General features: G+C 36.3%; 1 protein-coding gene across 5 annotated transcripts in view; it reads right to left on the bottom strand.

Annotated features, from left to right (window-relative positions):
• The window catches only part of SPOCK3 (SPARC (osteonectin), cwcv and kazal like domains proteoglycan 3), a 214,851-nt gene that overhangs the window by 76,229 nt on the left and 121,917 nt on the right, over nucleotides 1–16,705 (bottom strand). For 4 of the 5 annotated variants that reach the window (XM_086611595.1, XM_086611596.1, XM_086611597.1 and 1 more), the window contains one exon: nucleotides 3,885–4,011. The exons of the other annotated variant lie outside the window; for it this stretch is intronic. In XM_086611595.1, the coding sequence (XP_086467721.1) occupies nucleotides 3,885–4,011 (127 nt within the window). The remainder of the gene's footprint in view (nucleotides 1–3,884; nucleotides 4,012–16,705) is intronic. 5 annotated transcript variants of the gene reach the window in all.

Here is a 16,705-nt window from a genome sequence, read left to right as displayed (position 1 = left end):
GTTGCTAACAATAATACTGAATTAGGACTTACTGTCAAGATGATTCTGGAATAAAATCATAGGGCAATGGGCATATTCTAAAGATTAATTTATTTCTGTGGTGTTTTCCTTTCAAAATACTGAAAGTATTGCTCATTGATCTTATTTAAGCTTAGATTTTGATATAGCGAGACTACTTGTTGACCATGTTCAACCTAAGAGAGAAAAGTTCAGCCTATTATACCAAACACCAGAGCTGTAATTAAAATATGTAAAAAACCACTCAAAAGACAATTCATCTGATGTGTGACCACATTTCCTTTCTTGTGGCCATTTTTCAGAAGTTCAGTTATAATATAGTACGATATAAGGGAATTGTTCCAACAGAAGCATCCAAGCCTGAGCATCATCACAGTTACACCAGCTTTACTGTATCTGTGCTGGACAGCAGTGAGTTGCATCCCTGGGTAAAAGAACGGCAGGAAGTAGGTTGTTGCCACAAAACACCCCACCTAAGCTACACTCCATGTCCTTTTTATTTCCCTACTAATCTGAGGAAATATGGAGGTAGAAAAAGGCTGCAAAAGCTGTCCTGGCAGCAGTGAACGCAGTTTTCCTGGAGAATGGATGGGGTGCCAAATATATTGGGGTGCCAAAGCCCTCTGCTACAGCACTGCTTGAGAATTGCTAGAGTTAAAACGAATAATGCACTTTCAAGTGCCAAAGTTTAGAGAAACACAGAAAGTAAAACTAGACTAATGAAGTGTAAAACACATGCAGTATTATTTAAAGGCTATTGATTAAAAATTGTTTGTAACATCACCCTGGCAAGGAAGCAGCAGGATCTCTTTATACTGAGTTTCTTCCCACATAATAATTAACATTCACTTTGATTACTCAACATTTCAGTATGTAATATTTTTATTTGAACATTCTTGTAAAGCTAATGAATATGTTACACCTGCTACATCTCCTTTGCACAAACTGCATGCGACTAATTGCGAGCTGAGAACAAGTAAACCTAACTTGGCCTGCTAAAATGAATGCGAAACAAAACATCCTTACCTGACTCTGGATAAGCTCAGTTTAGAAGTTAACCTTTCTTTCTACACTGTCTACCCATTATATAATCTCTTCTTTTTTTCCCTAAAGCAAAAAACATGTATGAAATATCTACAGTTACATAATTTAATCCAAACATTTGCATGACTTGGCCTGAAAAGGGAGGGCATATTCCCAATGTAAGTGTCCTTTGATAACTGGCAACTGCCTGGCTGTGTTCAACAATACTACTACTACTTATTGACTTATTTTCAGAAATGTATTCTACAATTATGTATTCTACAATTTGCCACAGTCATTGACAAATGCATTCTAAATACAAGAAAATTCCTATATAAACTCCTATTGGAGCTTGATGGCACAATGAAACTAAAACTTTGTCTAGAGTAAAGGAACAAAAATACTCATCTTTATGTCAATTTTTAAAACAACTGCTCCTGAAATAACCTTGCAAGGATCTCTATTTTGATGGAACTTCACCATAGAATATAAAACCACAACATCACTGAAAAGAAATAAAAATAAATACTTATAGGCTAATACTGATGTTCTGTAGTCTGCAACCATAAACTAAGATTTAAAATCTACCATTATGAGGTAGTGGAAGACCAAAGGAAAACTCTGCAAAAGCTCTATGATGCTACATGACTTCTGCATTAAGGGACATAGAGGTTGGATAACATGCACTACTGCACTGACTGCAGCTCTGATAATGCACTGGAATGGAAGCAGAGTATATCTATTTAATCCACTAATTTCTCATCTTTCTGTTTAAGAAGCACACTCTCACCTTTAAAAAACATGAACTGATGTAAAAATATCTGCATCTCATCATTATTTATAGACTTCTGTACACCTACTTCAGACCAGAACATGAGAGACCACAAGGGTCACCTCTTCCTATAGGGCTATTTAGAATACAGCATTCCTATATGATAAAATAGGAAATAAGCAATGAGGTTAAAACTGGCTGTGATGTTTATATTGCATTAGGAAGAATATATGGAAAGATTGTAATGGATAAAGTATACAGTACTTAAAAAAAAAAAAATTGCTCATTCAGTATTACCTATATCAAATTACCTACCTTGTCTACTTAAATTGCAAAATCGTACCGACTACCGTCTGGTTTATATCTATGTGCAGGCTCAGCTTGGAGCTTAAAGACTGACTGAACCTTCACATGGTGCAGCAAAAGAAATGCCAAATGACAGTATCAACTAATGTCTAGTAAGATGCAAGCACATTTCAAGCTCTTGATAAAGCACAGACAGGAGATTACTGTGAAGGAAAGTAAGACCATTTTCAAAAAACTAAATTAAAACTAAGTCATATCGTCAGGAAAGGAATTCTTTTTCTGCTAAGCAAGAGTCCAAAATTCATGCATAGGGTCTCAGATATCCTAGTTTAAGAGTTAGAATTTTTTTTTTTTTTTTTTTAAAGGTAAACTAAGATTCTTGACCAGTTCCCTGTAACTAAATATTCAGTCTGTAAGAAAAACATTTTATAACGTAAGATTAAGGAGAAAATCATAAGAATTTTCAAGGTTAAGGAAGCATTAGTTATATTCTGATGTTTTTGTTTCATCAAGAAGAGAATATCCTTGGAGAGGATACTTAGTGTTCAATCCAACAGCCAGACACTCTGGGAAACTCTAATTCTTTTTCAAAAAATCCAGATATAGTTTGTGAATGCAGTAAAACACAAAAGAAAATTCAATACAGCAAACACTAACTCTAAAAGCTTTAAATACTGGGAAATATCCTAAAAATATTTTGCTTAAAATGCAGTAAATAATTTTTTTCTTTATAAGTAACAAACAGAGCTGCTCCATCTCTTTCAATTTAATCTAGAACAATCAGCTTCACTATTTTTACTATATTTCTCTTGAAGCACTGGATACTATCTACTATTAAAAACATCTTGTTAGTGAAATGACATGGTATGAGAAGGACCAAATACAGCAGCTCCTCTTGCACTACTGAATTGCATGCCATTTCTGAAAAAAGTGGGTTCTTCAAAAGCACACATTTGTTTCTCCTAGAGAGGATTCAGTTAATACCTGCTGAACGTTCCTCTACCAAAAGTTTTAAGAGAGCATGCTAAATAACTTGATTTATTTTCAGCATGCTAAAGTCCCTTCATCTCACAAGTTTCACCTGAACACTGTACTTATGCCGTCCCATGGCTTCTGGACCTCAGCAAGACCAGTACAAAAATCTTTTCTCAAAAAACCACTGATTGAACTGACAGTAACAGTTTTTTAATTACTATTCTGTCTCCAAATAAGTAGGTCAGAAAAGACAGGAGGGTTCAGGAATACAGAAGGAAGATTTGATAATGGTCTTAAAATACCTAAAATGCTCTTGGAAGAAGGAAAGATACGCAACAATTATTTACATTATTACATTTTGTATCTGGGTATGTTACATCTATGCCTATATGCTCGGAAAGTGAACCGTTCCCTCAATGGTCAACTGGAAAATCTGACTCAACTTGTTTATCCTACCCCAAACTGAGGACACGCAACGCTTTTTTCCTTATGCAAAACACTGCCTTGGTGTCTGTCGCAGATAGACTTACCCTGGAGCTCCACTACATTATGGACCACTTCTACACTGTGCTGCTTTGGGTACTACTGTTTCACACTGCTTAGGATTTGCTACCATTTGGCTTTTTTGTCTTACGATATACAAGAATTGTTGTAGGTTGCAGCCTGTAATGCATATTTTAATCAAAAGAAATAAATGTTGATTTCATTCACAATACAGTATTTTATTTTCCAAGAACTGGAATTGACTGGAACCATGAAATAATAATTTAGTTCTTTATTTAATTCTTACCTGAGAAGAATATGTGTGACCATCTGATCCACAAACAGGATTGGTATAAACTACTGGACACTGCTTGCAGTTTGATGAAATGGGACCACCCCTCCACTGTTTATGGCCTAAACCAGCCTCTTTCATACTGTAAGTAAACAAAAAGTATGTAATTCTGATAAGCAGTAGTAAAAATAGAACATATGCAGGGTATTTTAATGAGCCTTTATAAACAGTAAGCCATACATAATTTCAGCCACAAAGTTTTCTTCTAAGAGCTGCCACAGTCTGTGGTATACACTCACTCAGCTTTGTACACTATTCACTGCAGTGATACTTGATACCTGCGTATTATTTCACTTTCTAAGACATCTTAGTAGATAAAGATGATTAAGATGATGCTTTGATGACTGTTAAAATTATTGATCAAAGATGTCTGACTTGTGTGGTATTTACTTTATTTTGGTGTTACTAAATAATACGAACGGAGTGGTTTTATTAATACTAGTGTTTAAGGAGATAACATTTAAGTATTAGAAAACCATATCATAAATACTTTTACAGAAACAGGTATGTGGTCCTTCAGTGTTTGCCCCACTTTGACCACTGCCTTTCACAGCTTACATTTTGTAAAATTCAGACTCTAGCACCCAATGTAAAGTTCAAAGAAAAAGAAAACGTAATCCACTGGAGCACAGAATTGATCTGCATAAGCATGTATGTGTATGCTTATACAAACAGATAGATATAGCTAGATAGATCATTTTAACCCAGAAAAAAGCTACACTGGGTCAGACTAAACATCTGACCTGAAATGTCGCACACAGAAATTATCAGTTAGTGCTGAAAAACCTAGTAATAGCTTCAATTACATGTAGCATAATGAGTGCTAAATATCTGTACAGGAAGTTTTTATGTCCATCAGGAAGTATAAAAAAAAGGAAACAATTCAAACATACCACCCTAATTAATAACAAATAACAATCCTTTCTGCTGAGTTGCATCACTTGAAGTACAAACCATTTCATTTCTATTATAGCAAAAAAAAGCAAAGTTGAACTGTATCTTTGCTTACATATGATATATAGTAATAATGTGACTACTGCTGCTTCTCTCTGAGGAGTTTTCCAATCATCCGCATGAGCTCCAGCGTAATCAGATTATTTAGATGACTGCATCTTTCTCTTACTTCTCGTTACTTTTATAGCTCACAATTTTCCAGAAGTGACCAAGTAGCCTGAGGTTACTGACAGGACCAGAGTCCCAGCTATCAACCTGATGCAATTTCTGTTTATCTGAGGTACAGTAACTTTAAAACACTGCATATATCAATAGCAATAGTTCCAGACATCAACAGGGAGAACCCCACTGATATCAGCAAAAATCAGAAATCGGAAGCAGGATTTGTGAGACACAGAGGCTGCTGGGTGAAGATGCACAAAATATATAAAAAAAAGGACTAGTGGTGATTACAGAGTTTTAGCATATTTGCATCCTTGTACATGCCCTCAATGAAGTTTAAAGACAGAGAGGTAGGAAGAAAAAAAAAAAAAAGTAGTAAAATCACCTGAAGGAAGGAAAAGAAAATAATGTGTCTCAGGAAGGACCAAAAGGCAGCTGGACACTAGAACAAGCTCAGAACATGGCAATCAGAAGTCTGTGACAACCAGCAGAAAAGTATGAAGAAAATGGAAAATATTTTGTGTAGTCAGATAGATTACCTTCTCTCAACTAACCTCTGCTTTGTTAGGCTTTTAAATGCAAGCTGTGCCAGGGTACTCATTCGGGGTGAAGAGAGTCAAGTTTCCTGTTATACACAGAACTCAAACGAGACCTTCAGCAGATCACTCTTCTCAAAATCTTGGTTTCTACATAACTAATAATTATTTTCTACAAACGAAAAATATCTATTTTTGCCAAACTTGAAGTGGAAGGTATGATGATAAATAAATCATCAATAATGATACTTTGAAGGAATCGATCAGTGATACCTGGTCATCGAAATGCTTTGAATGGACAACTGTTCAGAAGCTTTAGCACAATGACGCAGAAACTAGATTCTATATTATGAGAGCCACCAAACGGTTATTCTTTTTGATTGCCAGTCACTGAGATGACAGGCAAATATGAAAAGTCAATTAAAAACATTTTTAATACTAGTTATGGTAGATACATGCATTTCATAAAATATATTAACAATGCCTTTTACTTATGTACTCAGATATTTTCTTTTACCATTATTTAATTGCATCAGATTTGTTCCTGTTGACTATTTCTTTGTTACCAGGTGGTGTGTGTGTTTGTTTTCATCTAGGCAATGAGCATACATACAATTATTGACATAGAAACAACTGAGAAATTACTGTGATGATATAAGTCACCTTGAATTAAGATCATTTGTGTGTCCACAACATCATGAAATAAGATACAGAAAGGTTGCTTAACTACAAGTAATTTATCATTTACTTGAGATATGCAAATAAAGCAGTATATTTTTACATTTTAAGATTTTAGAGAGAAAAACAAATAGTAAACAAAGAAATCAGTTACTTCACGATAAGAAACTATTTTTCTTTTCTCTTCCTTGTATTTATTATTTTTTCATTCGATATGCAAAAAACCCCAGATCACCATAACCTGCATTTTCTAAAATTTTGCCATTTAATTTTGTGATTCCACTGCAATCACTATAAATGTTCTTGAGCTCACTAGTGTTTTGCCACAATAAATATGTGATGCCATCTAAAAGTCAACCTGTTCCTCTGAAAAATTTTATACTTCTAAATTTCTGAAAAGGGTTTTTGGATTTGTCTAGTAATAAAATAATTATTACTAACTACACAAGCTCCACCTTACCTGACATTGTTGACACCTAAAGGTTAAAATTAAATAATATATAAAATTAAATAAATTAAATATAAATAATTTACCAGTAGTGCTTTTGATTGAACTAATTTGCATACACCAAATTGTACACATGCTTTTAGACTGCATATGCAACCGCATGTCTAGAAACATAATTAGCCAATCTGCCCAATTACTGTAGCCTATGTACCTGTTTGCATACATAAACTTACCTTCCTGTATACACAGTGATCATGCCTGCAAATACTTTTAAGAATGCTTAATGCAACCCACTGAAAATTTAGCTGCAAGCAACTCTTTGGGAACACAACTTATTTAATGATATCTATAAAATGCAAGAGTGCCCAATTCACTTGAAAGAATGACATTTTATAGCTAGATATGAGAATGTTGAAACATAGGTCTTCAAACACAGACTGACAGAAATCTAATCTTTCAAACATCTCTTGTAATTCATCTCTGATAACTACATTTGCATTTTTTAGAGATTTTAGTATTATTCCAATTTAGAGACTGACTGATAATGTTTTGCCATGGCCTTTGGGGGATACAATCAGGCTATGTTAGATTAACATAATCAGAAAAAAACACTTGTATCACAAAATCTAATTTTCTTTCATTAGAGTTCACTGGATTTCCTTCAAAGTTCCCTTTTCACATGGAAGCATCCTGGAAGAAAGCTATAGAATCATAGAATGGCATAGGCTGGAAGGGACCTTACAGATCATCTAAGGTCCCTTCATCATCTGTCATGGGCAGGGATGCCTCTCAACTAGATCAGGCTACTCAAGGCTCTGTCCAACCTGGCCTTGAACACTTCCAGGGAGGGGGCATCCACAACTTCTCTGGGCAATTTATTCCAAAGTCTCACCACCCTCGTACTGAAGAATTTCTTCCGAAGATCTAATCTAAATTTGTTCTCCTTCAACTTAAACCCATTTCCCCTTGTCATATCAGAGGACACTCTTGTAAAAAGTCCTTCCCCAGCCTTCCTGTAGGTTCCCTTCAGGTATTGGAAGGCAGCTATTAGGTCCCCCTGAAGTCTTCTCTTTTCAAGGCTGAACAATCCCAGCTCCCACAACCTGTACTCGTAGCAGAGGTGCTCCAGCCCCTGGATCATCTTTGTGGCCCTCCTCTGAACACGCTCCAACAGACCTATGTGTCTCTTATGGTGGGGACATCAGAACTGGACACAGTATTTGAGGTGGGGTATCACAAGAGCAGAGTAAAGAGGGAGAATCACCTCTCTTGACCTACAGACCATGCTTCTCAGGATGCAGTTGGCCTTCTGGGCCGCATGAGCGCACCGCCGGCTCGTGTTGAGATACTCATCTATAAACACCCCCAAATCCTTCTCTTCAGGGCTACTCTCAACCCACTCTGTGCCCAGTTTGTATTTGTGCCTAGGATTGGCCCGGCCCAGGTGAAGGACCTTGCATTTTGACTTGTTGAAGCTCATGCAGTTAGCACTGGCCCATTTCTCAAGCCTATCAAGGTCCCTCTGGATGGCATCTCTTCCCTCAAGTGAGTCCACAGCACCACACAACTTGGTGTCATGGGCAAACTTACTGAGGGTGAGATGATTCTTTCATATGTCAAAAGAAGCCAAGACAGTATAGTCAGTCTCTATGTGTGTATGTCTATATTATTTCGACCTGTTTCATTATTTTGCACTATTCCTAACAAATGCAAGAAAAATCTATCTTAAGAAACTAATAATAGATTAATAAATCTGAGACAAATAAAGCAAAGGTTAATAAAGTTAATATGGGAATAAGAATACAATACATTCTAGCAACTTTAAATCAACAGTGTTGGCAAGATGTCTGTATTTATTGATGGACCATCATATTGTTTAGCAGGTGAATGCGACATTATATAAATGCAGCTATTATTTTTCCCCAGCATCTGCATGTGAGACATTAGATTAGAAAATTATGTATGATCTATCATTTTTGTCAGGATCATACATACTGAGTATTATTTCAGAATTCAGAAGAATATTTTTTTCTATGCATGTAAAAAGAAAATGCTCTTTACTCATTTGCACTGGAGAAGGAAAACAAGTAGATACCTTAAAGACACAACTTCTTACTACCTCCCTCCACCTACATGTATTATTAAAAAGATAAATTTACACTTTAAGGTAGTTTCTTGCCTTGCTGCCATATAGCTGCATTATTTTCAGTACCATTCTGCCTACTTTTGCCAAGCAAAGAAACTGGTATTTTACTCTAAATGTCTATATAATAAACCAAAATCTAAACAAAACAGCCTTATGTATTTAAAAAAACAAAACCAAAACAGTTTTAAGAAATACTGCTGAAATTTCCTGGAATAATATCTGCTTCATTTTGATTGAGTACGTTAGCTAGTATAGCACTTTAATGAGATGGAAAAGCAACGAACACACAGCAACATAGAAATGAGCTTTCTCATAATTTAACTTATCTGGAGTTTGAGAGGTGAAAGGGGCCTAACAGACCAACAGCTGAATGCAGTGCTCATGTCAGCAAACTTCTACAGACTATAAGAGACAGCAGCTCTTTCGAGCTCAACATCTGAGAGTCCCCCCTCCCAGCTGGAACAGGTACAGTTCTGATTAAAAACTTCTGGTTTAAAGATCAAGGACAGAAAAGAGACATTCAAATATTGCCTAGAGACAATCGCAGAATACAGACTTGTTAAAGGATTAAGTAGATGGTTGTACTAGAAGAGATAGCAAGTAACTGCATCAGAATCTTTCTCTCTTCCTTCTATAAATATAAATTCCCTACCTTCCCAGCTGATACTATTCCTAAACACCCTAGGAAAATAAGTAAAATCTAGATGCCAAAAATAAGCACATTCTTCACACTCCTCCCGTCCTTCACTTCTCCTTCCAACACAGACCCCAGACTACAGAGATAGCACTCTCTGGAGTCCCTGTTCTACAGAGTATGATTTGTCCCTTGTTATCTAACACAGGCATTTATGTACATTGTAAAGTTAGAAATCTAATAAATTTCCACTAATATCCGGTATTATTTATGGATATGCCTACTGCATTCCTATGAAATGATCTGACATAGTTCTATGCATTTCCTGTATATTGAACTACAAATGGTCACACACACACACCTGAAGCGGATTTTAGTTGGCAAATACTGGCAATGTGAAAAGCATTCACGCATATCACAGACTTTATTTCCTGTCACAGAAACCACTGTATTCAAACTTTTTTAAAGAAAGAGACATAAGTTGACCCTTAATAAGAATATTTGTGATAACTCTATCACATTCTCTCTTTCAACTAGCAGATACATAATGCTACATCAATAAAAACAAGTGAGGCACATGAGCACAAACAATATCTAAATTATGAGTATTTACCATTCTGATCACAATGAACAAATATTTATTTTTGTTTGTACGAACTGGTATAAAGCAATGTTGAAGATAAGGAACAAGACTGCATCTTCCCATAGAACATCAGTATTATAGATGTTCTAATATTTCAACACCAGAAATGTTCAATTCCTTGAAATCTACATAAGATCAAAACAATATTTTTACCTAGTGATACTAGAGACATCCTTCGTCCCTGTTTTCATCGTTTCAGAATACATACTGAACTACATATTGGATAACCAGGTCAGATGACAGCAGAGTTGAGGGGTTTTAATTGTTTTAATAAGAAAGCCACAGATTCAAGTCATTTTCTGTATGGCATTTGTGAAATTTTTACTATTTTTTTTCCTTTTATTCCTGCCTACTCCACAAAGCCCACTTGGAAGCTCTGAATCACAGAAGCTGCCAAAACTTTAGATTCACCCACTAAGGGTGACAGCTGAGCATAGACTATCTTCTTACTGTCTCTGAGAAGGAAATCTGGAAATGCAGGTCAATAGAGCACCAAAGCATACTCCATCACTCCATCAGTATCTGCAGTTTGGATCATTAGAATAAAGAAGAACAGCACATATTTCACAGAGTTAACTCACAGCTAACTTCCTAGCTTTCCTTCTAAGGACTGAGGTTGTGACATGGCATGGTTGAATAATCTTCGTTCAAACTTCTGAGGAAAGTACTAAATTGTGAGAGAGAGATAAGAAATTATGTAGAGTGGAGCCATGCAAAGAAAGGAGGGTAAAACTGCAAACAGAACTAAGATTGTTGAGACAATGTCAGTCAGAGATGGCGGAAAACAAGCCACAAGTACGAAAAGTTATAAAATCATAAAAGGAAAAACAAGAAGTTTAAACTGATCCTCAGTTTAAACAACACTGAGGACAAGCCCGTTTCAAGGAGCAACGACAACACTTGCCATACTTGATTCAATTGTCTGGCCAGCAGGGACTCATTAGGTATCTTGCAAGAAGTAGAGAGCATCTCCACATTTAGTCTGACAGGAAATTAGTCCTAGCTATACATGTGTCTATTTGATGATAAACAGCTTTGTACTTTTAGGTAGTATCTATCCTGCTTACAAAGCCATTGTGCACTGTAAAAATTGTTTGAACGAAGTTGTCCACATTGAGAAGATTATAAATATAAGTTCAGAAGTAAAGAACACAGTGGAGGAAAAACTTGGACAAAGAAGGCATTTGCACATGACATGGCAGAGCAATTCACCTATTCCAGATGTTTCATTTGGTTCTTCAGCATAATTATTTCAGTCTCCAACACGAGCTATGAAGAATTCTTCTATAATGTATAAAAACAACACTATCACTAGAAGACAGTTAAAATATGTATTGGCTGATCTCTAGTATATTCAGATATTTTTCAGTTCTTTCAGTAGTGGCAGTTTTATTACATCTGTAATTTCTTGCAACAAAACAATAGGAAATACTGTTTTTTGTTGTTGTTTGTTTGTTTTATTTTTCTTTTACAGTAAAGGATCTCATTTCTCTAGAGGCTATTTTCTATGCAGGCATCCATCTGACATCACATGAATGTCCAGGATGTCCAAACCACTGTGCCATCTAGAGGTCACACAGAGAAATCCTCTTATCACTGATGATTATTCAGCAAAGATCATTACTTAATAGATATATACAAAATGAGGAGGTAAAAACCCCGATATATCCTGGGAGATAAGTATGCTGGTTTTGGCTGGGGTAGAGTTAATTTTCTTCACAGTAGTTAGTATGGGGCTATGTTTTGGATTTGTGCTGTAAACAGTGTCAATAATACAGGAATGTTGTTATTGTTGAGCGGTGCTTACACAGAGTCAAGACCTTTTCTGCTTCTCATCCCATCCCACCAGCGAGTAGGCTGGGAGTGCACAAGCAGCTGGGAGGGGACACAGCTGGGACAGCTGATCTCAAATGACAGGAACATTCTATACCATATGATGTCATGCTCAGCACATAAAGTTGAGGAAAGGAGGAAGGGCAGGATGTTCAGAGTGATGGCGTTTGTCTTCCCAGGTAACCATGACACATGATGGAGCCCTGCTTTCCTGGAGATGGCTGAACACCTGCCTGCCGATGAGATGGAGTGAATAAATTCCTTGTTTCGCTTTGCTGGCATGTGGCTTTTGTTTTATCTATTAAACTGTCTTCATCTCAACCCGTGAGTTTTCTCACTTTTACTCTTCCGATTCTCTGTCTCCTCTGACCAAGGAGGAGCGAGCAAGTGGCTGATTGGGGCTTAGATGCTGGCTGGGGTTAAACCATGACAACAAGCTAATTTCCTACATCCTTCAAAGCTGACATCTCCAAATACAAACCTCATGTTTTATAACTTCTGCAGTACAATGATCAGTGAATTCTGAAGCAAAGTTAAGATATAACATTTTTTATTTATATCGGTTGTGCACAGGTTAGGGTTTAAAGATTGTAGATAAAATCCTGGTCCTGTTGAACTTGCTAAGAAAACTCCTATTGACTTCCAGTGGGTGATAGTTTTAGTCTGTTGCGTTAGGATATATCAAAATTGCAGTTCAGGATGCTATGTTTGCTATGTTTCTATAGCAACATGAGAATGATTCTAAAAGATTATAAAGGTCTTTGGGGCTAATTCAGCAGTATTAGACATAGACCTTGGATCACAGAATAACACAGAACTCTGCCAATGAACACAACCAGTGCATCTGCATTAGCAAACAGGTACCACAAGATTACACACCCAGAGTGAAACACCTGGTGCTGCAAACCTAATGCCCATGCTTTTTGGGGAGAAGGGTGACAGGTTGCTTTTCTGTTTAGTTTAACTTCAAACTTGCTGTAGTCTGGCATGCTGGCACACATTAGGTAGGATCCTGGAGCACATCTCTTGAATTAATTTCCAATGAATTAAAACATTCCATACACCCTGAGAGCAACTCCACTATTAAACCCAAAGCAAGGTAAGAGAGATCAGATATTTACACAGTAGCACACTCTAAATTGAGCCAAAACACTAATGTAGACATATGGGGTTTTTTGCTGCCTTGGTTTTAAGCTTCAGTTTTTCCTTCTGCTCTGCCTTCCTTGAGCATATGTTTTTTGTGGAAGAAAAAAAATATTTCTAAAAGAACATTACATTACTCTTTTAATTAATTTCAATTCACTCCAAATCAACCAGTCCATAATATCAGTAAAGGAAAGAAGAGCTCACTGAAATAGAGAAGACCAGGAAAATTACCCCTACTGTCTCACTATTTTTTGTTTTCAACAAGTACAACAATTTATCAAGTTTGTGTCTTTGTAAATTACAGCATCACTGTCAGAACCCTGTTTCTTCTAAGGACCAAATTCTCCTCCCTGCAACACAAAAAATACCACCAGCTGATTTGTGTCAGCATGTCCTACACTCTCTTGTCTCTCACTTTTTCTCCAGGCTCTGTAGAGACTGAAGGAAGGTCCATGAATCTATAAAGGAAGAAAGAGTTGGACAGCAGACACACAGAATCCTGCTAGGACCCAATGCACACATCCATCCATACTCAATGACGATTCCTATAGATTACATATACAAACAGGGGCCTGCACTTTTGTTTCCTCCCTTTTCATGGTAAAAATTCATTCTTCACCAGGTTCCCAGGGGCAGATGCAGCTAAAAGGGCTATGACAAAGTAATACCAAAAAAAGCCTGTTGCATTGACAAGTAAAATCAAACTGCAGAAATACAAACTGCCAAAGAATCATAGGCTTTGAATCTGGACTCCGCAATATCCACACAGTTTGAAGCGAATTCTTTTTCTCTTTCAGATATCTTATACAACTACGCGGAAGACAATCTCTCTCAGTTACTTGTTTATCCTAAATTGTTAGTTCTGTGTAAAACAAAACTAAACCCAATACAATGATCTGGGTTGAAGTCTAGTTTAGCAATCACGATAAAAACCTGCTGGGATTAATAGAGATAAATTACCATAGCCAAAAGTACATTTCTGACAAAATATGTCATAAGAGAAAAAGAAGAAAAGTTAAGGAGCATCAAGGCCTGCATGGATGAACAAGGAGCTTCTGGACCAATTCAGACACAAAAAGGAAGCCTACAGAGGGTGGAAACAAGAACAGGTAGCCTGGGAAGAATACAAAGAAATTGTCTGAGCAACCAGAGATCAGGTTAGGAAAGCTAAAGCCCTGATAGAGTTAAATCTGGCCAGGGACATCAAGGGCAACAAGAAAACCTTCTATAGATATGTCAGTGATACAAAGAGTTCTAGGGAAAATGTAGGCCCTCTCCAGAAGGAAACAGGGGACCTGGCTACCTGGGATATGGAGAAGGCTGAGGTACTCAATGACTTCTTTGCCTCAGCCTTCACTGGCAAGAGCTCCAGCTGCACAGCACAAGTCACAGAAGGTAAAGGCAGGGACTGGGAGAAGGAAGAACCACCCACTGCAGGAGATCAGGTTCGAGACCATCTAAAGAAGTTGAAGGTGGACAAATCCATGGGATCTGATGAGGTGCATCCGCGGGTCCTGAGGGAACTGGCGGATGACGTTGCTAAGCCACTATCCATCATATTTGAGAAGTCGTGGAAGTCTGGTGAAGTTCCCACTGACTGGAAAAGGGGAAACATAGCCCCCATCTTTAAAAGGGGGAAAAAGGAAGACCCAGGGAACTACAGGCCAGTCAGTCTCACCTCTGTGCCTGGCAAGATCATGGAGCAGATCCTCCTGGCAACTATGCTAAGGCACATAGAAAATAAGGAGGTGATTGGTGACAGCCAACATGGCTTCACGAAGAGTAAATCCAGGGAGGTGATTCTGTCCCTCTGCTCTCATGAGACCCCACCTGCAATACTGCACAAAAAATACTGTACAAAACATAAAAAGACTATTATACATGAAAGAAGTTTACTACAATGAAAGCTCTGTGTACATTCAATATACAAAGCAAAATGCCACTCACGGGCTGATTTTTTTATTGACTTCATTATTTTTCAGCTTATCAACTCACCTACTATTTTTCCTAATTCATGTTGTTTAGAGGTCATCTTCCACTTCATAAAAATACTGAACTTAACATGACTTTTTTTCTTTCCCCGAATACATGCATTTTTACTCAATCAGACAGCGAGAAACTCAAGATCTCCTAACTTATGCAGTTATTTAAGTGCTATTTAAAAAAAAAGGCTTTATTTTTCTTGTAACCTGTAAAATAATAAAATTCTATTATATCTCTCACTAATAATCAATGGTTAAATCTTTCACAAGCAATGCAGAAATTGAAATTGTTTGAACAGCTCCAGTGACTACATGGGATGCTCAGAATTTTAACTGATTCCAGAAATGAGGCCTCAAATAATTTTATACATACTTCAGTCGATATAATGTATAAGCAATATTAAAAAATAAAATTGAGACTCATACACACACATCCTGCTTTGGTAAAGCAATAATGTGTTATTTTAGAAAGATATTTAATAGTGTAAGTTAACTTACGAATTTATACTTCGCCTTTGATCACTTGCCAAGATATGCAAGTGTCTTTCATACAGCTAATCTTAAGTGTTTGATCTTGTCATAATGTAATTTTTTAATCACTTCTCTTAGAGTTATCACCTTTTCTAAAAACTGTTTTGATTTTCTAAAGCTGAATTATTAAACAGCTCTCAAAATCCAACGTTTTGTATTTTGCAAAGACAGAACATTACATTGATTTTGTGTCAGCCTTGCAGAGTTTATCTCTTTGAATATATTCACTATCTATTAGTGTTATTGGAAAAAATTTAAGAAATACATCAATTTGTGTTCCAAAAGAAAGCAAAGAGATTCTTTAATGTGTTTTCCGATACAGATAAGAGAAGTGAAAATAATTTTCTTCTTTTACACATTATTTAATAAATCAGAATACTTTTTTTAAAAAAGATAGAAACCAGTTCTCTTCAGTCAATGAAAATAATTTTAAGAACTAGATATAATAACCAGAAGATTGTCTCAAGTCTTATATTCTTATAGTTTGTTGAATAGCAATCTAAAATGTCCGTAATAATAAGCAAAGTGCAATAATCAGATTTGGTTAGTGCCATTTAAATATGGATCCCATGTATCAACATGTTTTGTATCTGCAAAACTAATACTCAACTCTGCAGTTTAATTGTTTAATGATTATGTACCTATTGTTGAGAGAGAAGTAAAAGTTATTAATTCAGAGGCTATTTTGCATAATATGCTGCTTTTTGCATAATGTGCTGCTTTTTGCATAATGTGCTGCTTTTTGCATAATGTGCTGCTTTTTGTTTCCTGCATTTGATAGTCCAATTACAGATACAGTTCTCATCAGAAGGCATCTTAATGTCTATGATAAAAAAATAACTGAGTGAAGAAAAATAACTGAAACATAAAAAAATAAATTTAAAAACCAAAACAAATGAAACAATCAAATAACTAATAATCACTTCTACAGCCCAAAGGAGACAAATAGTGACAATATTTTTATTATTACTATTAGAATGGCTACTCCTACAACATTTACTATATTATATTGAGTACAATTACAGAATAGTTTTCACTAGAAAATAGCTAATTTTCCTATTGGCTCAAAACACTGGCTACCAC

Source organism: Tauraco erythrolophus, chromosome 5, assembly GCF_009769465.1.
Source record: "Tauraco erythrolophus isolate bTauEry1 chromosome 5, bTauEry1.pri, whole genome shotgun sequence".
In the NCBI taxonomy this organism is placed as follows: domain Eukaryota; kingdom Metazoa; phylum Chordata; class Aves; order Musophagiformes; family Musophagidae; genus Tauraco; species Tauraco erythrolophus.
The sequence above is the reverse complement of the archived record's forward strand: the minus strand, read 5'-3'. Positions and strand labels throughout refer to the sequence as shown.